Genomic DNA, 25364 nt, shown 5'->3' on the forward strand with positions numbered 1-25364 from the left:
AAGGAAGAGATGAATTATGACTTTTTCAAGCATTGAGGAAAAGCTGTGTTTATGGTTTAGACTTGGGAATGCCAATATCTTTTTATTGGGCAGTTGTATTTCAAAGATCACACTAAAATTCAGCTCATGCTGAGTTGGCTGATAACAGCTGGGGTTGATGCCAAAGGTTCGGGTGAAAGAAAATCTTGGGATAGCAGCTTCTGATTGTTACCCTGCCACCTGTGCCAGAAATGGTATCAATATTGATGAAGGCGAATGCAGGATCAGCCTGCGGTGAATAGCCTGGCTTTCCAACCCTTGCTGCCTGGATGCAAACATAGCCACTTGTCAAGGTACTGAAAGGTTGCTGATGCACACGGAACTGCAGTCCAATTTAGCAGACTAAGTAAAAGTTTTTCTTTTAACCCCCCCACCAACATATTAATATCAATATTATGTTAAATAAACCTAGTGACAACAACTGCAATTAAACAAATTAGTGTTGATGATGAAGCTAAATTAGATACATACTGTGTAAACAAAGAGCTTAATGGCCAAATGGGCCTCTTCCATTCCTTGTTGAAGTCTTGGCACTGGAAATCACAATGCGGATGTGTGGAGTCAAACTTCACCCACCCAGGGCCAGGCCAGTTTAAAGTACGTTTGACAGACGATCATAGCAATTCTGACATCCGAGCTTGGGGGAGGAATTTCTCAGCAGTATCTTCCTGCAATATAATTGGACCCACAGACCTCAGCGAGGGTTCATATGAATTTTTAAAATTGTCTGGTGTCTACTTCTGCCAATTTTGGCAGTAACGTTGATCTGCTCTTGAATTTAGAGATCTCAACCTCCACCACCGCCACCACCCCCCCCACATTGGCCCTAGCAAGCTGGTTCTAGAGATTCTTGCGTGTCACCTGCTAATGAAGGAAATGTGTTGCATGGTATTATAATACACTTCCCCATTTGTGAGCAGGTGTAATATGGGTGGCAACTAAAAGTGACAGTATTTTTGACGGGTTCAAGAAAGTTTCTGTTTTTGTCCTAAATCCGGCCACATTACCATTACTCAGGAAAACTGTCTTCCCCAAGAATTTCAGGGACCTTGTTTTTCATCTATCGCTTTTGAAGCTTATGATGTCATCAGAACAGCTTGGGTAAATCAGCAAGATTAGAGAAAAACATTGGGGAGAATTTTCTCTCCGTCGGGGAGGCTGGGTGGGAGTGTGCGCAGGTGGGCGCGCAGCCAATTGCCACCTGCGATTGGCTACGTGCCGCCATTTTACGTGGGCGGGCCAATTAAGGCCCACTGAGTGTGACACGCAGCTGGAAGCTCTGAGCGCTACTTGTGCGGGCGGGGGGAGACGGGAGAGTCGGGGCCTGCACTCTTTCGCAGGCATAGAGCTGCTTCAATGAGATCAGTTTGATTTTTAAAAATTTAAATAAAGGAAAAAAAAATTAAGACATGCCCCCTCGTGTAACAATGTCACATGAGTTGGGACATGTCTATGAATTTTATTAAAATTTTTTATTAAAGTTTAAAAACCTTCATGAAACCTCATCCCTCCCGTGGATGATAAGTTTCATGATAAATGTGAAGGCCGCCCGGGCTCTTCACCTGCCCGCCAACCTTAAGGTTGGACAGGCAGCTCTGTTAATTATTTTAACTGATATTTAAATGGCTTTAATAGGCCTTTGACAATTCGGCGGGCGCGCAGCCGACTCTGGTGTGCGCCTGCTGAACTGAAGATCTGAATGACGCGCCGACGTCACTGTGCGTCTTTTTATGCATTGGCGAGCAGGGCCTGCTCCCGCTCGCCGACCAGAAGATTCTGGCCATTGTTTCCCCTTAGAGGACAGTGGACTAAATACTCAGAAAAAGTAGTTCATTGAGTTAATTGACATCTTTAAAAGAGACCTGGATCAATATTTGTTGAGTGGGGTGATGGAGGGTTACAGAGATATTAATGACACAGCTTGATTTATTTTCGTGCTTTGTAGGAGAAGAAATTAAATGTACCTTGGGGATCGACAGGCAGTGGTAGTAGGAAATGTCTACAATCATTGTATTATACATCAGTGATCATACATGGACTCTGGGTAGAGTCAGCTTGACAAGTGAAGTGGTCTTCTTGCCCTACAAAATATGCTTTTACTTTAGTGTCATTTAGCTATTATTCTAAAGTTACACTAGCTCAAAAATCCATCACACTCCAAGGGCAGTAAAGCATTTGATTTTGAAAAAGCTTTAAATATCCACAGGCCATCTGAACTAGACCCTAGAATCTTTCCAGAAATGAGCAAGTAATCATTTTCAGGTGCTCCATAAATGTAGGAGCTGAAATTGAGGACTTGAAAGTGACCTGAACTCGATAAGAAAAGGAGTGATTGAAGAACTAATGGGCTAGTAATCCAGAGGCCCATACTAATGCTCTGGGCACACGGTTTCAAATTCCCACCATGACAGTTGTTGGAATTTATTTTTATTAATTGAATTTAATCTGGAATATAAAGTTAATCTCAGTAATGGTGGCCATGATAACTATCATCAGTTGCCATTAAAAACCTAATATCCATCAGGGGAGGAAATCTGTCATCTTTACTTGGTCTGGCCTACAATTGACTCCAGACCCACAGCAACGTGGTTAACTCTAAACTGCCCTCTGAAATGGCCTAGCAAACCACTCAGTTCAACAAATTTGCCAGTGACACCCACATTTCATGAAAGAATGAAAAAAACTAGGGAATTGTGTGTGTCCATGTTTGTGTGCATGAGTGTGCGTATAATATGTGTATGTGTGTATGTATAAAATAAGAAAGTTAATGACAATCATCAGCTGGATTGAAAATGGAAAGCAGAGAGTGCTGACTAATGAAGAGAGATCTGTTTGGTGGGGCAGAGAGTAGTGAATTTCTACATTCTCTGTTTTGCGTCAGCACTTTCTTGCCAACATTTCTTCAAATGAAATGGAGGAAGGTGTTGGACTGCTTTCTTGTTACTTCAAACATCAGAGTAGGTACACACACACACACACACACAAAATGCAGTATGACTTCTTTTATTGAGAAATCATGCTTCACGATTCCAGGATGAATGCTGCTTTGTAATGGTTCACTCATGTCTCTTATATCCTATCTTAATCTCTACATTCTACACATACCATCAACAAATCATAATACAATAAAGATACATAAAACAGAACAACAACTGGAGCCAGCCAAGTGCGCCTGCCACTTCTCCATCTCTTCCAGTCATTTTATTACCTTAGTTATATTATCCTCATAATTTTTTCCATTTTATTACCATGAACACAAGTGACCAAATTAACATATTGCTGACCATTTCAGACATGACTTGACCATTCCAAAAACCTCTTTGTGACTGAAGATATCCTTGCCTTAAGCCTGTTTACACAATGCACCCCATGATCAGCAGAAAGCTGTTTTAACTAATGAAGTGCTGATTCCATAGATAACTCTGGGCATAGAGATACTTGGGTAGTGTGAATTCTCATTCCAACAAGGTTTTTCTCAGAATATATTCTTCTAAAAGTCCATTGATAAGCAAACCAGGTAAATCACAAGGGGTAAAAGCAAAAAACTGCGGATGCTGGAAATCCAAAACAAAAATAAAAGTACCTGGAAAAACTCAGCAGGTCTGGCAGCATCTGCGGAGAGGAACACAGTTAGCATTTCGAGTCCGTATGACTCTTCAACAGAAGAGTTCTGTTGAAGAGTCATATGGACTTGAAACGTTAACTGTGTTCCTCTCCGCAGATGCTGCCAAATCACAAGGGGTGACTGGTTAGTATTTAGAGGGGTATTTTCTATGTATACATGGTCATGCTCAGAAGGTGGATTTTCTTCAGCGGTGAATGTAGTCACTCTGTTAGATCAAACAGACAAGAATCATCTTTGTATTATATTTCAGTCTAACAGAAAAGGCAATCCTGGTTACCGTGATGTGGGAGTACCCACAGTACTCCCTGTAACTTGATGCTTTTTGTACACTAATCTGCCTGAATTTTATTTGCAGTACACAAAGGTTTGGATTCCTGATCCAGAGGATGTTTGGAGATCAGCAGAAGTCACCAAGGATTACAAAGAAAATGATGCGATCCTTCACCTCAAACTGGAAGATGAAATGGTCAGTATGTCTTTGGCTTTGGAGGGAGGTGATGGAAGGAGAAGGAATATTTACTGTCAGTGCCATATGTTGGGGGTTGAACATACTGCACTTGGGGTGGTTCTAAATTTGACTAAGTTTTACCTTTCAAGAGGGAGGGAAGCTGAACAATGTCTGCAACACAACAATGTCTTCGTCAAATGACTAAAACACCACAAGCTGTACACAGGAGGTTCCATATTTGTGTGCAGAGGAGGGTAAAAAGTGAAATGACTGTGCAATGGGACAAATGAACGTCAAAGCAAAGATCATCATCACCCATTAAACTTTTACAAAATATATCTAAGTATTTGAACATCCTATGGGATGAGCATAGTCCTTATCTCAGCCCTCAACACAATTTTTGGCTGGTACAACATAGGGAACAATCTAGTTCTTTGAGGGGGGGGTAGGGTGCGGGAAGAGAACAGAAAGGAAGAGTCACATCTGAAATGATGTGCACTGCTTCCTGATAGGTGCAAATATCTGCAGCGTGACATTTATGATGACCAATGCGCAGGCTTGGACATCTGCTAACCTGCTATTTGGCGCAGTTGGTAGTGTTCTGTCTGATTCAATGGGGTTCAGGTTCCATTCCAGCGATTGCTGTATGGCAAGGTTTCCTGTTTCAGATTACTTTAATTCAAAGCCCCATCTGCCTGCCCTGGCAAGTGCAATTGATGCCGATCGATCACTTTTTGAAGATGAGAAAATAGTTCTCTGCGTTCTGGCCAGCACTTCTCTCTTGCAACACCACCAAAAAGAGTTGTGGTATTTAGCTGCACCATTTGCTTGCATAATAACAGTGACAGATATATTGTCGATGAAAAACTTTAGGACGTCCTGAGATCATGAAAGGCACTATATCAATGCAAATTGTTTTTTTCTTTTCTCTTGAAGCAGTAGTGTGAAGGCCAGATGGATTTGAGAAGGTGGATAATTTTTGACAAAAAGAATTGATTTAAGATAAAATATCTTAAACCAAAAACTTGTAAGGTCTTGTAATAAAAATAGAAAATGATGGGAATATTTAAAAATGCAGACTGACTGATCAGCATGAGGAGAAAGATGGGTTAATTTTTCAGATGTAGCCCTTCGGTCTAAAATTCAGGAGGCATGTAGTTGAGAAACTTTAGGATGAACATAAATTCAGCCAAGCCAGGAAGGTAGATAGAGATCGTCTAATTAATGAAGAAATAAAGAAGTGCAGAGTCTGGAGACCAACTTGTAGAAGGGATAGAAGTGTATATTATTTGAATGTCTGTCTATGTTGAAGCTGAGTCAGTGGGTGCCAGGAAAATGAAATCCATCATAACAGAGAGTTACAAAAATAGGTGGGAGGACGCTGAACAAAAATAGGTGGGAGTCTGATGAATGATCCCAAACAAATATTAATTTATCCTTCTATTTTACATGTTAATTAATTGCTGCCATTTCCTTAGATTTTATATGTCCGTCACTTAGTTTTTCTTTTAAACTTTTGGAATAGTTTCGTGTCAGTGTCACAATGTTGTAACTGAGCTTTAGGAGCTCAGTGTTCTAGGTTATTGCAGAATCTGAGTCTGTCCTTATATGTTTGGCCTTTGCCTCTTATTGATATTTAAAAGTGTTGAGGTCTGTGATTCAAACCGCTCTTACAAGTGCTGGTTAAAAATGAGTTTGCAGCTTTATTGACTCAGCAGTCCAGCACTTGGGAAGAATGATTTGTGAGCTATAATTTTAAAAATACAGAGCAGAAATTAAGTCTCACATTTGACAGTTGCTTGTTTTGCCATAAAAGTTGTGAAGCGGACATTTTTTATGGTTTTAAAGGGGAAGTAAAGACATGCTAGTTTTCATACTGTCCTTTCAACTCTAGGACCGAGGTTTAAGTCCAATGCAGACAATCTGTTCTCTGAGTGTCAAGTTCTACATGAGAAGGAGCTCTGGTGGTCTCAGTCCAGTTCCTAATGCATATCAGTCCACAGTACAGAACTACTCATAAGTTGTCAGTTGCAGTTAGAAAGACAAATAAGATTGATAGTGTAGATATATGATTATTACATGGGTCCAGAGGGTGTACTCTTCAAAGGTTGGAGTTGAGACACATTATTGAGGCAGAGTAAGAAGTCTGCAGGACTGGCCTCGCATGCTTGATGCAATTGAGGAAGCGTTTCATTTCCCAACCCATCTTTCACTTTTTGATTATATATAAATACAACATGCCAGCTGAATGCAGACCATCAGGAATGTTGATATACTAAATGGGTCAGCAAATGAGGCTTTATGGATTGAGCTTAGAAATGAAAAAGGGGCAGTTACTGGGAGTATACTACAGACCCACAAATAGTGAAAGGGAGATAGAAGAACAAATATGTAGGCAACTTTCTGCTTGTAAGAACAAGAGGGCAAAATAGTAGAAGACTTCAACTATCCTAAAATCAATTGGGATTCAAACAACATAAGGGGCACTGAGGGGGAAAAATTCATGCAGTGTGTCCAGGAAAATTTTTTCAACCAATTAGTGACAAACCCAACGAGAGGAGATGCAATTCTAGACCTAGTCTTGGGAAACGAAGAAGGGCAAGTGGGTGAAGTGACAGTTGGCGACCGTATCGGGGACAGTGATCACAATTCAGTTAGATTTAGCATTACCATGGAAAAGGACAGAGATAAGGCAGGAGTAAAAGTCTTGAACTGGGGGAAGGCAAATTTTGCAGAAATGAGAAGGGACTTGGCTGAGGTGGACTGGACAGCACTGCTGGAAGATAAAACAGTGGAAAACCAGTGGGAAGCACTAAAAAACGAGATCCTAATTGTACAATGTAGACATGCCCTCTACAAAAATAAGAGTGGTACTGCCAAATCTAGACCTCCCTGGTTGTCTAGAGGAATACAGAGGAAGATCAAACAGAAAAAGAAAGCGTACAATAGGCACAAAGAACTAAGCACTGCATACGGCCTAGATGAATATAGGAAGTGCAGGGACGAAGTAAAAAAGGAAATAAGAAATTCAAAGAGAGGGCATGAAAAAAGATTAGCAAGTAAAGTTAAAGATAACCCAAAGATGTTTTACCAATACATTAATGCTAAAAGGTTAGTTAAGCAAAAAGTGGGACCTATCAGAGATGAAGATGGAAACTTGTGTGTAGATGCAGAGGTGGTGGGAAGGGTTTTGAATGAATGGTCTCCGTGTTTACAAAGGAAAGGGAGGATGTATATATATTAGTCCAGGAGGAACACTGCGAGATATTGGACAGGATTGTCATAAAGAGAGAGGAAATACTCGAGGGGTTGAAATCCTTGAAAGTTGTTAACCACCAGGGCCAGATGGATTGTTTCCGAGGCTGCTGAAGGAAGTCAGGGAGGAGATAGCAGATGCTCTGAGGATGATTTTCCAATCTTCACTAGATACAGTGGAGGTACCGGGGGACTGGAGAAATGCAAACGTAGTTCCATTGTTTAAAAAGGGATCAAAGGAAATGCCAAACAATTGTAGGCCAATTAGTCTTACATCGATGGTGAGCAAATTAGTAGAATCAATCCTGAGAGATAGGATTAACTGTCATGTGGAATGGCATGGACTAGTCAGGGATGGTCAGCATGGATTTGTTAAAGGAAGCTCTTGCCTCACAAATTTGATTGAAATCTTTGAGGAAGTGACAAGAAGGGCTGATGAAGGTAGCGCAGTGGATGTTGTGACAATGGATTTTAGCAAGGCATTTGACAGGGTCCCACATGGCAAATTGGTCAGGAAAGTGAAAGCCCATGGGATTCAGGGTAATGTGGCAAACTGGATAAAAGGTTGGCTTTGTAACAGGAAACAAAGGGTAATGGTCGATGGATGCCCTTGCGAATGGAAAGTTGTCTCAAGTGATGTTCCCAGGGTTCGGTGTTGGGACCCTTGCTGTTTGTGTTATATATTAATGATTTGGATGTGAACGATTGGGAAATTTGCAGATGACACAAAGATTGATCGAGTAGTGGATAGTGAAGAGGATAGCCATAATCTCCAAAACGATATAGATGTGTTGGTGGAGTGGGCGGTAAAGTGACAGATGGATTTTAATATAGAGAAGGGTGAGGTCATGCATTTAGGGAGGTCAAACAGTTACAGGGATTACAAAATAAAAGTTGGTGGTAGAGGCAGAAACTTTAAACTTTTTTAAGAAGTACCTGGATCTGCACCTAAAGTGCTGTAAGCTGCAGGGCTATGGGCCAGGTGCAGGAAGGTGGGATTAGAAAGGGCACCTGGGTGTCCTTAGGCTGGCATGGACAACATGGGCTGAATGGCCTCCTTCTGTGCTGTAACTTTTCTATGGTTCTATGTAGTGGAGATTATACTTCACTTGTTAGGAAGCTGAGATATGTGACAGAGTTGGACAAATTAATGGCCTACATTTTCCACTCATTTACTATGAATGGATGAATTATGCTTGGATCTCATCAACTTATCATTCACATATATGTGTGCACTTGTTCCAATTTTGGGACCACTGCCCATTCTCAGGTTCACTCCCATAAGCTGGTCTTGCAAACCCTATGACCTGCAGAGTTACTTTATCACTAAGTATCTAGTTAACATAGCTTGTGGACTGTAACAACCAAATTCCTCTTGTGTATTGGATAATGTGATTTTAGATTTGCTGCCATGTACTTTTCTTCTATCTTTTGGGAGGCAGACCAATGTGCACGCTAGTGATATAAAGCCAGTTCTATATTAACAAGTTAAATTATTTTTACATAAAATAAAAGAATTAACAGAACATAATTTTCTAGTGAGATTCAGTCAATCCTTTATTCCTCTTTGTAGCATCACAGTAATAAATTATGCAAATTTTAGCCTTTGGCACAATAATGTAGATTGTTTCAGACTCAAACCTGCTTCCAGAGAGAGGAAGGCAAAAGGTTGCCTTAAAACCCCTCCACTTCTCCCTTGGCTGTCTATGCTGAGGATTAGCTCCCCAATCTGCCAATTGGCACAACCTCTTTGAAAGAATAATTTCCTCCTGCTTCTCAACCACCTCCCCCAATGTCTCAGTCAAGACCCTGGCTGCTAAGTTTTATTCTGTGTGGTGCTTGGTGGTGCCATGAAGAGCATTGAAAACATTATGCTTGGTGCTGACAAAATTGTAGGTGAGGTTTTCAACAGTGGCGATGGTGAGGCAAGGATGGATGAGGGTAATGTTATTGAGATAAAATAGTTGATCTTGGTGGTGTATCAGATTTGGGTTTTGAAACCCTGTGAATCAAATAGGCACTGAAGTTTAATTTTCATTCCTTCATGGGGTAGGGGCCAGCATTTATTGCCCATCCCTAATTACCTTGAGAAGGTGGCGCAGTCCATTTGGTATAGGTACACCCACAGCGCTGTTAGGGAGGGAGTTCTAGGATTTTAACCCAGCGACAGTGAAGGAACAGCGATATATTTCCAAGTCAGGATGGTGAGTGGTTTGGAGGGGAATTTGCAGGTGATAATGGTCCCATGCACCTGCTGCCTTTGTGGTAGAGGTCGCGAGTTTAAAAGGTGCTGTTGAAGGAGCATTGGTGAGTTGTTGCAGTGCATCTCGTAGACGGTGCACACTGTTGTCGCTGTATGTCGGTGATTGAAGGAGTGAATGTTGACGATGGTGGATTAGGTGCCAATCAAATGGGCTGCTTTGTCCTGGATGGTGTCAAGCTTCCTGAGTGTTGTTGGACCTGTACTCACCCAGGTACGTAGAGAGCATCCCAACACACTCCTGATTTGTGCCTTGTCGATAGTATCAGGATTTGGGGAGTTGGAAGGTGAGTTACTCGCTGCAGAATTCCCAGCCTCTGACCTACTCTTGTAGCCACAGAATTTGTATGGCTGGTCCAGTTCAGTTTCTGGTCATGGTTGTGCACCTTTTGGGCTTGGTCTGAGTGAATAGCCAGTGAGGGTGATTGGAAAGAGTTCAGGGTTTGAAGTTTTTGGCAGGAGCTGAACAGGATGGCTTTCATCTTGGCCAAATTGGACAAGCTTCTAGTTTATCCACAACATGATTTGGAGAAACCCTCTTAGCATTGTGCTCTCTGTGAAGTTAAGGATGGTGGTGGCGGAGGGATAGAACGAGGGGTCTCTTTTGCTAAATAGATTTCTGCAATACACAATTCAACAATACCATTGTTTTCTGTATATATTCATTACTGTAAAGTAGCATACATCAGAAAATATGACTCTTTCTGGGGGAAGAAAACTGCTCCAAATGGTGTGAAAAATCAACATTTTTGGAGAGAGGCTACCTCAAGTATCACCTGGAAAATAAATTCCATTTATAGTGTATTGTATATCCACTTCTAAAATTACCACTGTTGTTATGGCTTGGCACTAGGCTTCCAGCAGACCTGGATCATCCAAGATGTTGCAGTGATATCACAGAATCACAGTGCAGAAGAGGCCCTTCGGCCCATCAAGTCTGCACCAAAAGTGAGAAACACCTGACCTACCTATCTAATCCCATTTACCAGCACTTGGCCCATAGCCTTGAATGTCAAGATGTGCCAAGTGCTCATTCAGGTACTTTTTAAAGGATGTGAGGCAACCCACTTCCACCACCCTCCCAGGCAGCGCATTCCAGACCGTCACAATCCTCTGGGTAAAAAGGTTTTTTCTCACATCCCCCTTACGCCTCCTGTCCCTCACCTTGAACTTATGTCCCCTTGTGACTGACCCTTCTATTAAGGGGAACAGCTACTCCCTATCCACCCTGTCCATACCCCTCTTAATCTTGTACACCTCGATCAGGTCACCTCTCAGTCTTCTCTGCTCCAATGAAAACAACCCAAGTCTATCCAACCTCTCTTCATAACTTAAATGCTTCATCCCAGGCAACATCATGGTGAATCTCCTCTGCACCCCCTCCAGTGCAACCACACCCTTCCTATAATGTGGCGACCAGAACTGCACACAGTACTCCAGCTGTGGCCTCACCAAAGTTCTATACAACTCCAATATGACCGCCCTACTTTTGTAATCTATGCCTCGATTGATATGTTACTAGGTTACAAAAGGTTGATGTACCATTGTATTCTGTTGTCTGTGAAGTCTCTTTATTGAATGTGCTTTTTGTTCCTTCGTTGTTTCCTGCTTTTTCTGCAGCCACTTGAGTATCCCATCAACTCAAAGGCAGAGCAGTTACCTTTCCTGCGCAATCCTGATATTCTGGTTGGTGAGAATGATCTGACTGCTCTCAGTTATCTACATGAACCTGCAGTGCTCCATAACTTAAAGGTCCGCTTCCTCGAGTCCAATGCCATATACACGTACTGTGGTGAGTAAAAAAAAATAGTAATCAGAGCAAGAGTGACAGGTAGGTAGGCTCTCCTGTTGGTGCAAGTAAGATGAGGCACTTACTGCCACGGACAGGAAAAGTGAAATGTTGGTTCAAGATGTCAAACTGTTGATGTATAAATTTAGTTGGCACTGTCTCAGGGCAGGCAGAGGAGTCAAGTAGAAGTAAATTGTTTTTCACTCCCTCCAATGACTCAAGTGAGTTTATCTTGTAAATATGTGAGCCATTGTTTACCAAAAAGTTCACAAATTTTAATCTGCTGTCTGGTGAATCAGCTCAACTCTGCATCTATGGTATTCAAAGCTTTCCAATTGGCCTTGGGTTAGGAAGGAAAGAATTGAGTAGTATTTCAACTTCTAATTACAATTAAGTGACTCAGGCTTTAAAGTAGGCTGGTGTTGATTATGGGTGAGGGCACAATTGGTTCTTCTGTGCTGTTACTAATAGTGAAATAGCTTGCTGCTATTCACTATCAGGGTTCATAGGATCATAGAAAAGTTACGGCACAGAGGTCATTCAGCCCATCGTGTCTGCACAGGCCAAAAAAGAGACAGAGACAGAAAAAGAACTAGCTGTGCCATTTTAATCCCACTTTCCAGCACCTGGTCTGTAGCCTTGCAGTTTACTGCACTTCAGGTGCAGACCCAGACTTATAATATATCATAATGGTTATGTTCCTGGACTAGTAATTCACATACTTGGATTAATAATCCAGGGAATATCAAATTCCACAATGGCAGTTTGAGAACATGAATTTAGTTTTCGCAAATAAATCCGGAGGTTTTAAAACAAAAAGCTGCCAACTGATCATGAAACTATCAACTTGTCACAGAAGCCCAACTATTTCACTGATTTCCTTTATGGGAAGGAAACATTCCAACCTTACTTGTGAATACTATTGAAAGGAGTGTTTGGGCCCTTGGACGGTGAGGAGGGAGGAGGTAAAGGGGCAGGTGAAGCAGCACTTCACTTGCACTTCCCTCAATTTAGTCTAATGCATTCGCTGCTCCCAATGCGGTCTCCTCTACATTGGAGAGACCAAATGCAGACTGGGTGACCGTTTTGCGGAACATCTTCGGTCTGTTCACAAGCATGACCCTGACCTCCCTATTGCTTGCTATTTCAACACACCACCCTGCTCTCATGCCCACATGTCCGTCCTTGGCCTGCTGCAATGTTCCAGTGAAGCTCAACGCAAACTGGAGGAACAGCACCTCATCTTCCGACTAGGCACTTTGCAGCCTTCCGGACTTAATATTGAGTTCAACAATTTCAGATCATGAGCTCTCTCTTCCATCCCCACCCCCTTTCCGATCCCCCCTTTTCCAATAATTTATAATTTTTTTTACACTATATTTTATTCTTTTCCCTACTATTTTAAAATTTATTTCGATCTATTGTTTCATCTCCACCTTTTAGCCCATTTCGATCCCTTCCCCCCACCCCACCCGCACCAGGGCCATCTGCCACTAGCTTGCTTCCCTTAATGTCCCCGTTAGCACATCCTTTAGATAATATCACCACCGTCAACACCCCTTTGTCCTTTTGTCTATGACATCTTTGGCAGTGTCTTCTTGGCCTCCACCTATCACTGGCCCCCTATTGAGCTCTCCTGTCCCACCCCCTTCTACCAGCTTATATTTCATCACATTTCTATATGTGTTAGTTCTGATGAAGGGCCATACGGACTCGAAATGTCAACTGTATCCCTCTCCGCAGATGCTGTCAGACCTGCTGAGTTTTTCCAGGTATATTTGTATTTTTGTTTTTGTTCTAGATTTCCAGCATCCGCAGTATTTTGCTTTTATCTTACTGGTCAGGATCTTGTACACTTCAATCAAATCACCCCTCACTCTTCTAATCTCCAGTGGAAACAGCCCTACCTGTCTAACCTTCCCTTATAAGACAACCTGCTCATTCCAGGTTTCAACCTAGTAAACATCCTCTATACAGTCTCCAATGCATTTACATCCTTCCTTAAATAAGGAGACCAAAACTGCACACACTATTCGAGATGCGGTCTCACCAATGCCTTGTATAACTGAAGCATAACATCCTTACTTTTATGATCTATTCCTCTTGAAATAAAGGATAGCATTCCATTAGTCTTCTTGATTACATGCTGTACCTGCATACTAACTTCTTGTGACTCATGCATGAGGATACCTAGATCCCTCTGCACCTCGGAATTTTGCAGCTGTTGTTCATTTAAGTAATACTCTGCTTTTATATTCTTCCTGCCAAAGTGAACAGCTTTACATTTTCCCACATTATACTCCATGTGCCAAATTTTTTCTCATTCACTCAACTTATCTATATCTATCTGCAAACTCCTTATGTCTTCTTCATAATACACTTTCCCACCTATCTTTGTGTCGTCTGCAAATTTAGTTACCATGCCATTTCTCCCCTCATCCAAGTCATTGATGTAAATTATAAGAAGTTGAGGCCCTAGCAGAGACCCCTCCATTCGTCACATTCTGCCAATTAGACAAAGACCCATTTATGCATGGAAAAACTCAGCAGGTCTGGCAGCATCGGCGGAGAAGAATTAAGTTGACGTTTCGAGTCCTCATGACCAGGGTCATGAGGACTCGAAACGTCAACTTTATTCTTCTCCGCCGATGCTGCCAGACCTGCTGAGCTTTTCCAGGTAATTCTGTTTTTGTTTTGGATTTCCAGCATCCGCAGTTTTTTGTTTTTACCCATTTATGCATACTGTTTGTTTTTTTTGCCAGCCAGCCAACCTTCTTTCCAGGCTAATATGTTACCCGCGACACTATGGGCTTTTATTTTCTGCGATAACCTTTGATATGGCACTTTATCAAATGCCTTCTGGAAATCCAAGTACAGCACATCTATAGGCTCGCTTTTAACTTCAGTGCATGTTACTCCTTCAAAAACCTTCAATAAATTGGTTAAACATGATTTTCCTTTCACAAAACCATGCTGACTCTTCCCGATTACCATGAGTTTTTCTAAGTGCCCAGCTATAACCTCCTTAATGATCAATTCTAACACCTTCCCCATGACAGATGTTAAGCTAACTGGCCTATAGTTTCCTGTTTTCTGCCTCCTTCCCTTCTTGAAGAGAAGGATTATATTTTCTACTTTCCAGTCTGATGGAACCTTTCGAGAATCTAGCGAATTTTGGAAAATGAACACCGATGCATCGACTACTTCATTAGCCACCTCTTAAGACCTAGGATGAAGTCCATCAGGACCCAAAGATTTGTCAGCCCACAACTCCATCAGTTTACTCAGTATTGCTTCCTTAGTGATTGTAATTTCACCAAGTTCCCCTCTCCCTTCCACCTCCTGTTTTACAGCTATTACTGGAAAGTTTTTTGTACCCTCTATCGTGAAGACAGAATCACACAGTGCAGAAGAGGCCTTTTGGCCCATCGAGTCTGCACCGACACATGAGAAACACCTGACATACATACCTAATCCCATTTACCAGCACTTGGCCCATAGCCTTGAATGTTATGATGTGCCAAGTGCTCATCCAGGTACTTTTTAAAGGATGTGAGGCAACCCGCCTCCACCACCCTGCCAGGCAGCACATTCCAGACCGTTACCACCCCCTGGGTAAAAAAGTTTTTCCCCTTCCCTAATACTCCTGCCCCTCACCTTGAACTTATGTCCCCTCGTGTCTGACCCTTCAACTAAGGGGAACAGCTGCTCCCTATCCACCCTGTCCATGTCCCTCATAATCTTGTACACCTCAATCAGAGGTCGCCCCTCAGTCTTCTTTGCTCCAACGAAAACAACCCAAGTCTATCCAACCTCTCTTCATAACTTAAATATTTCATCCCAGGCAACATCCTGGTGAATCTCCTCTGCATCCCTTCCAGTGCAATCACACCCTTCCTATAATGTGTTGACCAGAACTGCACATAGTACTCCAGCTGTGGTCTCACCAAGGTTCTATATAAATCCAACATGATTTCCCTACTTTTGTAATCTATGCCTCGATTGATAAAGGCGTGTCCGATATGCCTTTTTCACCACCCCACTAACGTGCCCATCCGTCTTCAGAGATCTATAGACACACATGCCAATGTCCCTTTGTTCCTCAGAACTTCCTAGCGTCATGCCATTTATTGAATACTTCCTTGTCAAATTACTCCTTCCAAAGTGTATTACCTCACACTTTTCAGGGTTAAATTCCATCTCCAACTTATCTGCCTATTTGACCATCCCATCTATATCTTCCTGTAGCCCAAGACACTCAACCTCACTGTTAACCACCCGGCCAATCTTTGTGTCAGAAACAAAGCTTTTGTTCATTTCATCCGCCATTTCCTTATTATCCACTATTAACTCCCCACTGTCAATCTCTAGAGGACCAACACTCACTTTACTTACTCTTTTTTCCTTTTTAAATACCTGTTGAAACTCTTGCTATCCGTTTTTACATTTCTAGCTAGCTTCCTCTCATACTCTAATTTCTTTCTCCTGATTAACCTTTTAGTCATTCTCTGCCATTCTTTATATTCTGACCAATCATCTGCCACTCAATTTTGCTCAAGTTATATGCTTTTTCCTTAAGTTTGATGCTTTCCTTAACTTCTTTAGTTAACCATGGATGGTGGGTCCTCTCCTTAGAATTTTTCTTTATAGTCGGAATGTACTTATTCTGAGTATTCTGAAATATCCCCTTAGATGTCTCCCAGTGATTCTCTATTGATCTATTCCCTAGCCTAGTATCCCAGTTCACTTCAGCTAGCTCAGCTTTCCTACCCACATCGATGCCCTCATTTAGGTTTAAAATACTAGTCTTAGATCGACTCTTTTCCCTTTCAAACTGGATGTAAAATTCAAGCATGTTGTGGCTGCTGCTATCAATGCCTTATCACATTACACAATACCAAGTCTAATATAACCTGCTCTCTGGTTGGTTCTAGAACGTGCTGCTCTTTAAAAAAAAAACTACCTCGAAAGCATTCTATGACTTCCTCACCTAGGCTACTACTGCCAATCTGATTTTTCCAGTTTACATGTAAATGAAAATCACCCATAATTTTTGCTGCCCCTTTTATCACAAGCACCCAATATTTCTTCACCTATACTTTGTACTACTTTGTCGTTACTGTTAGGCGGTCTGTCGATCACTCCCACTAGTGACTTCTTTTCCCTACTATTCCTCATCTCCACCCAAACTGATTGTACATCCTGATCTCCTGAACCAAGGTCATTTCTAACTAATTGCACCAATGCAATCCTTGAATTCCCCTTCACCTTTACCCAGCTTCCTATTCTTTTTGAAGGTCATATATCCCTCAATGTTCAGGACCCAATCCTTGCCATCCTGCAGCCATGCCTCCATAATGGCTATCAGATCGTATTTATTTACTTCAATGTGCACCATCAATTAATTTACTTTATTATGAATGCTATGTGGATTCAGATACAGAGCCTTTAGTTTTGTCTTTTTGTTATCTTTGTAATATCTAGTCTTGACTATTGGTGGTATTTTTAGGTTTTATCTCTCTCTGTCCCTTCCTGCTATTCTATGACCTTCATTTCCCATATTACGATTATGGTCTCCTGCCTTGAATTTATCCCTTGATTTGCCACATTTACCCAAGCTTGATCCCTTACAGCAGCTGTACAGGGCCTTGGTGAGACCACATCTGGAGTACTGTGTGCCGTTTTGGTCTCCTTACCTAAGAGAGTATATACTTGCTGTAGAGGGAGTGCAACAAAGATTCACCAGACTGATTCCTAGGATGGCAGGATTGTTGTATGAGGAGAGATTGGATTAACTAGGCCTGTATTCACTGGAGTTTAGAAAATGAAAGGGGGCCTCATTGAAATGTATAAAATTCTGACAGGGCTTGACAGGCTGGATGCAGGGATGATGTTTCTTCTGGTTGGGGGGGTCTAGAACAAGGTGTCACAATCTCAGAATACAGGGTTGCCATTTAGGGCTGAGATGAGGAGAAACTTCTTCACGCGAGGGTGGTGAACCTGTGGAATTCTCTACCACAGAAGGCTGCTTAGGCCATCACTGAATATAGTTAAGAAAGAAATAGATAGATTTCTGGACTCTAAAGGCATCAAGGGGTATAGGGAGAGCGTGAGAGAATGGCATTGAGATAGAGAATCAGCCATGATCATATTGAATGTCGGAGTAGGTTCGAAGGGCCGAATGATCTACTCCTGCTCCTGTTTTTTTCTGTTTCTATGTAGAATGTTATTGCATTGGATCTTGCCAATGCTGCACAAAAAAAACCAATATACTCAAGGGTGTCTATAGCAACAATAACAATGATTTTTTAAAAACAATTTAAGAAATTTACAGCCAATGTGTTATTTTCTTCTATTGGGAAAAGTACTTTAAACCATTAAGGGTACCGATGCTGTCACTGGAAATAAAACATTTTTCCATTTTTGTGCCTAGTGTCACCAACCCATGTCTCTTTAGATCATTCTAGCCAGCAGCCAGAGACTGTCTGGCTTATTGGTCTGGATGAGATTTGCATGCAAACTGCAGAGGTGAAAATGATAGTGCACTTGATCTTTGGATGTGTTATAGTGACATTCTGTGTTTCTAGGTATTGTGCTGGTTGCTATCAATCCCTATGAACAGTTGCCAATTTATGGAGAAGATGTCATTCAAGCTTATAGTGGACAGAACATGGGGGACATGGACCCCCATATCTTCGCAGTGGCCGAAGAAGCGTACAAACAAATGGCTAGGTGAGTGGTTTTATGCAAATTGTTGTTGATTTTCTTACCTTATAATGTGGGAAAAACAAATTCCAGTATCAAACATTTTTAATACATGTGCCAAAAACTACACAGTGTGAGCTGCTGGCTGGATACGTGAGATGTGTAATCAAACTGCTGTTCTATTCATGTGTTGCTGGTGCTTTGCAATCTAAGAATTGAGGGCATTGTTAGAAATGGAAGAAAATGAAGCAGCCTTATTATGCCTGAAGCTATAAAAGAATACTAGAGGCAATTTTCAACTGGGCAATAACCTGGCTCACTATCCTCATGTAAAATCCAATTGATTTCCATTCCATTGAAAGTATGATGGGTCACATAAAGGTTACCACCCAATGTGACTTCATCAGTCCCTCTGGAGTGAGGATGAATTGAATCCACTCTGGCTTGATGGATTCTGTGATGACTGATAAGTCCAGTGTGTGACCTGCAGACCCAGCCACATGTGGGGCAGGAGGTGCTTGAAGGGTTGGACAGATGAGTTTTTGGGAGGTTTGTGCACTTTCTCCGTTGCCTCGGCTTCATCTTTACATGTTCCTGACAAAGTACTGGTGTCTTCCTGAATGAACCTTCTCCATTTTGGTTGGTCACAAACCAAGGACTCCCATGAGTCAGCGTGGATGTTTGACCTCTTCAGGGATGTCTTGAGGACATCCCTAAAGTGCTTCTGTTGTTTTCCTAGGAGACTCTTGTTGTGACCAAGTTCCAAGTCGAGCAGTTACTTTGGGAGTCCGGTGTACGACATGTACCATGAGTGGTTTTGTGTGATTGGCGCGTCGATTCCACGCATGTTGGCTTGGGAGAGGATGCTGCTGTTGGACCGTCTTTCTTGTCAATGAATTTGGAGGATCTTGTGAAAGCACTACTGGTGCTTCTCCAGTGCTCTGAGGTGTCTATTGTAGGTTGTCCAAGTCTCCGAAACATATAGGAGGGTGCGAAACTCTGCTGCTTGTAAACCATGACTTTGGTCCCGAGTTTGAGATCCTCATTTTCTATTGTTTTCCTCAGTCAGCTGAAGGCTGAGCTGGCACACTGGAGGCAATGAAGAAGTTTGTCGTCAATGCCTGCCTACGTTGAGAGGAGACTCCCATGATATGGAAAATGATCCACGTTTTCCAGGAACTTGCCATTGATTTTTATCGATTTTGTTGGGGGGGGGCGGTGGTAGGGGGTACGGAGGGGAGTGTTGTGCCATGGGAGCTGGCTACCACCCAGGTGTGCACAGTGATATTATCTGTATTCTGGTAACAGTCCGAGTTTCGCCTTGGTAGTGTGTTTTGGGTATTGCTGGAAGAGGCTGTGCTTCTTGCTGTAGTTCTTTTTGTCTTTTTATGTGCTGGCAGCACTTCCGACAGTGGGATTTTCTGCGTCCCCCCGCCCGCTGCCACGATCTCCTGGTCCCACTGTGAGTCAATGGATTTCCGGCTGGGGCACCGCCTCGCCCGCGGCGGGTCCTGCCCATGATGGAGCCGGAAAATCCCGGCCCTAACGTATGAGAAGAATTTGCTGCACGTGGAAAGTTCAAGAATATTTTCTTAATATGAATTGAAGATTGGTGAATATGGTTTGACTGTAGTATGGGGGGGGAGGGGGGGAGATGCTGATTTCCATTATTTTGTGAGTTTATTAATTCACACTCACGTTTCTATTTCTTTATTTTTAATAATTTTTCTCCTCCCCTCCCCTCCCACTTCTGCCTCACACTTCTCCAAAGAATGTTAATTTCGCTGAAATCCGGAGAAGCTTGGAACTGGACGTTATTACAAGACAGGAAGTTTAAGGAAGTACAGAAAATTGGATCCATTTCCGGAGGAGAAAGAGAAAGGAGCACTGAGGATTGTTAAAGCATAGATGGGTTGGTGGAGTGGGTGATAAAGTGACAGATGGATTTTAACATAGAGAAGTGTGAGGTCATACATTTAGGGATGTCAAACAGTTACAGGGATTACACAATAAATGGGAATATACTAAGAGGGGTAGATGAAGTGAGAGATCTTGGCGTACAAGTACACAGCTCCCTGAAGGCAACAGTTCAAGTGGACAAGATTGTAAAGAAGGCACATAGAATGCTCTCCTTCATTGGCAGAGGTATAGAATATAAAAGTAAGCATATAATGTTGGAATTGTATAAAACACTGATGAGGCCAAAACTGGAGTATTGTGTGCAGTTCTGGTCACCACATTACAGGAAGGACATAATAGCTCTGGAGAGAGTGCAGAGGAGGTTTACAAGAATGTTGCCAGGGTTAGAAAAGTGTAGCTACGAGGAGAGATTGGATAGGTTGGGGTTATTTTCCTTCGAACAAAGAAGGCTGTGAGGTGACTTGATTGAGGTGTACAAAATTATGAGGGGAATAGACAGAGTGGACAGGATAAAATTGTTTCCTTTGACGGAGAATTCTGGAACCAGGGGACATAGATTCAAGATAAGTGGCAGAAGGTGTAGGGGGGACATGAGGAAGAACTTTTTTACTCAGAGGGTAGTGGGTGTCTGGAATTCACTGCCCAAGTTGATGGTAGAGGCAGAAACTCTAAACTCTTTTAAAATGCACCTGGATCTGCACCTTAAGTGCTGTAAGCTGCAGGGCTATGGGCCGGGTGCAGGAAGGTGGGATTAGAAAGGGCACCTGGGTGTCATTGGGCTGGCATGGACAAGATGGGCCGAATGGCCTCCTTCTGTGCTGTAACTTTTCTATGGTTCTATTGCAGAGCCAAAGAGAGCCAAATTGGAGCCCTAATGACAGAGGCTTCTCTCTCCCACTTTCCATTCTGTCTTGTCGAGGTTTCTGGCCTGATTACAAATCAGATTGAAACCTGTCCTCTGCTATTAATTTTTCAAACTCTTCGCCCACCTTTGCTACAATACACCAAACCATAGGTGGCAAAGAAGCAATAGCTTACATTACGTTAGATGTGTATCTATTAGGAATAATTAACAGGGAGAGCTCAGAGGGCTTAAATCTTCAGTACAGCCTGTCTAATGGAATCACATAGTAAATTATTTGGCGATATCTGCTTAAAACAGATTAAATCCAATGAACTGCCGCAGTTATTTGTCCAGAGCTTCCATTTTGCAGTAATTTTCACACACATCTTCCATTTCATTGGAGGCAGAAAAGAAGTGCCTAGATTCACTTAGGAAACACACATGCATTTTGAAAAGAATAAAAACCAGGAGAATAATGTCTGATTCAGTTAAGTTCTGGAGGTTGTAATTGGCACTGGCTTGAATTGTTCTGCATAAATGAACGTCTGATTTATGCCTCGTAACATCAATCATCAGAAAACTGGAGGAGACTCTAATTATTTCTAACACAGCAGCATTTTATTTTTGTCCTCCAAGTTATTTTTTTCTTCTTCTTCCACTGAAAGCTTTGCTGTGTTATGGGTCCATAGCCAACGGCTTCTCCTCAGTCTGCCCCACCTGCCATCAGGGATATTCCTCCATATGTGAGCATTGGGAGTGAATGTTGGCAGGTTTTTCATTTTGGGAGAGGTGAGGGCTACATCACAGATAAGCCTAATGTTGTTCTCATCAGTCGACAAAAACATGCACTTTCTAGCAAGGAGCGAGGTCACTGTTTGAAATTAAAAGCTGGCTGATACTTCCCCTCCTTTATCTTCTCTCCCAGCCCTGGGGTGCTGAGGCCATTTCTGATGCCCCTATCCTAATCCTGACTCTGATCAGCTCACTAAGCACAGACCAAGGATGGGATTTGGGGTCTAGTTTGTGGCTGTCCATTGGTTAGTGTATTTGCTAGTCATTTGACAAGGAAGAAGGAATTTGGCAGCAGCTCCTTGCTTACAGTATGAGCGAAATTAAGTATTTAAAAAATATATAAAACCATAGGAGCCAAAATGGTCAGTAAGAAATTAAAAGAGGATTAGCAGCCAAAGTGTATTATACTGCATCTCTTGTTTGCCAAATTTTATCTTGGTTAATATATGCAGAACGTTGAAATTTTGGCCAGTGGTGACACTTTTTCTATACAGAATTCCAACAGATTGGTTGTTACTTTGTTGATCCATCGTTTGAGTGTATAAGACCAACCTGAATGCAGAAGGGATGTCTTGTCACAAGAGTGCCTCCAGCAATTCACAAACAACTACAATCTGTAAGATGCAAGAAACAGAAGGAGCATAAACATGTAATGCAGTCCCCATGGAGAACTATAGTTTTTAGTAGTATGGAGCATTCAGCAATCTGTCTTTTCTGTTTCGGGATGCATTATTAGAGGCTAAGGGTCAGTGCTCCTTCCACTTAAAAATTACTTAAATTGACTGACTGAAACAAAATCTCGATGTAGCTCTTGGCAGATTGTAGCCATTAAGTATGACGTATATCATCCCTTTTCAATGAACTATTTTCTTCATCATTGTATCCTCCGCCACCAAAATTTTCTATCCACTTATTTTGAAGGCACTGACCCATCTCGGTTATAGTTCTTCAGGAACTGGTAGCTCTTTTGAGTGCAGAGGCATGTCTAGGAACTTTGCAGGATGCCACAGCCCATGCAACATCCCCACCTCAGTATCTTTACAAGCAACTCACATGGCTCATATTCTTCAAAACACAGCAGCTGGTTACTGCTAAATAGATAATGAGCAAGCAGCAACATAAGGAAAATGTGTGAAATAAATCAAATTAGCCTTTAATTAACCTCAAAAGACCACTCCATCACTGGACGCTATCTACCACCAGTGCACCGTGGCTGTACTATCTACAGGATGCGCTGCAATAGCACAGCATATTTACTTCAAGAATACTTCCCAATTGCAGGGCTTGTTGCCATTGAGGACAAGAGCAGCACCATCATGGGAATAACTTTGTCTACAAGTTCCTTTCTGAGTATCACACATCCTGACGTGAATATTATTGTTCTTCCTTGATAGTCATTGGATCCAAAATCCTGAAAATTATTGGGGGAGCACCATCAGCATCAGCACAAGGCGGTTCAAGGGGATAGCTCAGCATAACTGTCTCTGCTTGACCTCTAGGAGTGGTCAGTAAATGGAGCCTAGCCACTGTTTTCCACATCCTGAGAATAAGTCCCTCCAAAAATCACAAAGTGTCTCAAAACTAACTTCTTACCACTTTTGGGATGTAGTCATTCTCATCAGTTAAACTTTGTGTTGTTAAAGGCACAAGTAAAATTAAACACAGCCCCATCTCAGCTGCAGAGTGAACAATAGTGCGCATACATACCAACCTACAAAATATGGAAATGCTGATGAGCTGCTTCAAAAAAACTGAAGTGACCCCAAAGAAATCTGAACTCTCACACCAATATACAGCTTAAAAATAGTTCTGAATAAAGGCTCTGCTTCAAGGCAGCTAAATAAGTTTTAAAAAAAACTTTTTTTTTTATTTACATTGGAATCATGTCAGTATTTTGTGATCACATTCCACAATTCAGTTTGATTTTCTGTGAAAAATGAAATCCTTAATTGAAGTCTCATTTGTTCTGGAGCTTTGAACCTCCTGAAGGCGGAACAAAAGGCTTTTTATGTGAATGCATCACCACTGAGCTGTAAGAACTATGTACAATAGCAAGTTCAAAGTTACCCTTCAGAAGTAGGTCACTCATGAAGCAAAAATAAACTGAACAAGCTGCATCGACAGCACTTGATATAACTTCTATCTCATTGTGAGACTATTACTCTGATCAAATTTAGGCAGTTTTCACCATGCAGTCAGAGTGGATCCTTCTACCTATATGTTTAATCTCTATACACAAACATCATCACTGCTGTAACATTACAGAGTGTTCTGTAATAAGTGTTCACAAGGGAAGATATGATAACACAACCTTCACAAACAGCCTAAGCCATCTTGCTTTGCATCAGGTATGGTTCATTCACTGGGTTGGGGGAGGGATGGGGTCCATTTGATTCCCATTGGCTTCAATTTTGCCGGGGCTGTTGGTGCCATATTTTGCCGAATGTCATCTTGATGTCAGGAGCACCTGCTTTCACCTCTTCTCTGGCATTCAGCTCTCGTGTCTATGTCTGGATCAAATTTGTGATGTGGTCATGATATCAAGTGGTTCTGAGCATCAGTGAGCAGATCATTGAGGAATGAATGTTGCTTGACTACACTGTTGGTGACAATTTCTTTGAATTTACAGATGATTACGTGGAGGCTAATGGGAGGAGAGTTGGCTGGGTTAGATTTGTGTGGATAAGAGACATACTGTAGCAAACTTTCACATTGTTGGGCTGATGCCGGTGTCAGAACTATACTGGAATAATTTATCTAAGGGAGTAAGTGCTCTGAGGCACAAGTCATTCATCATGACAGGGAGTACTGCTCTAGAAGCCCTTCATAATCAATCAGTTTAACTGCAGTAATTAAGTCGAAGTTACTTCAAGCTCAGAAGTTACTGACTTGATAATATTATGGTCAGGCCCATATTTTAATAGTAATGTTTACCAAAGCCTCTTCCCATCCACAGATGCTGCAGAAAGTACAACAGCTACAATAAGCTTCTTTCGAGCAGTTAGTTATGATTGTGCAGGTCATGGTACAGCTTATAAAAAAGAGCTTGCATTTATATAGCACTTTTCATGGCCTCTGGATGTCCCAAAGTCCTTAACAGCTAATGACTACAGTTGCTTTTTTTCACTAAAATTCCATCAACTAAATGACTTATTTCGGGTCAATATAATAAGTTGCTGTTTAGTTATGGTCTATTTTAGCCTCCACGTATCTGGATGAACATTTGGAATTTGTCTTCATCTTCTTGTTTCACTGACATTCCAAGAGACCAAAGTAGAAGTTTTGATTTTGTCGATTAGGTCAGCTCACTTCAAACAATGAGAGACTTGGGGGAAAAGAAAAACATCTTTGGCTGCTTGAAGATCTTAACATCCACATTGACTTGCTGTTTGGGCACTTCTGAAATGGCTATATTGAAAAGATTACAAAGAACTTGCTTATTCTCTGCCATCAAGTGTGGATAGTATTCAGCAACAGTAATGTAATGAAGATATGAATTTTAAAAGATATATTTTACTAGAGCCATATTAATAAAGAATCTGCATTAATTTACTCCAAAGGTTCCATTGGCAGAGTAGAGCTTGATGGTTGGGAATGCAAGGTGGGAATGCAGGTCATAAAATGATGTTGCCGAGGGGCAGCATGCAGGTAAGAAATACGAGGGGTGCAATGATAGCTCCTTGGGAG

The 25364-nt window shown here is 41.8% G+C and overlaps 1 protein-coding gene across 1 annotated transcript in view; it reads left to right on the forward strand.

The window, feature by feature from the left end:
* myo5b (myosin VB) overlaps positions 1-25364 on the forward strand; it is a 348657-nt gene that overhangs the window by 100453 nt on the left and 222840 nt on the right. Inside the window, exons 2-4 of the mRNA XM_078552494.1 lie at positions 4020-4130; positions 11248-11419; positions 18004-18148. Coding sequence (XP_078408620.1) covers positions 4020-4130; positions 11248-11419; positions 18004-18148 — 428 coding nt within the window. The remainder of the gene's footprint in view (positions 1-4019; positions 4131-11247; positions 11420-18003; positions 18149-25364) is intronic.

This window comes from Cetorhinus maximus, chromosome 1 (genome assembly GCF_964194155.1).
Source record: "Cetorhinus maximus chromosome 1, sCetMax3.hap1.1, whole genome shotgun sequence".
Taxonomy (NCBI): domain Eukaryota; kingdom Metazoa; phylum Chordata; class Chondrichthyes; order Lamniformes; family Cetorhinidae; genus Cetorhinus; species Cetorhinus maximus.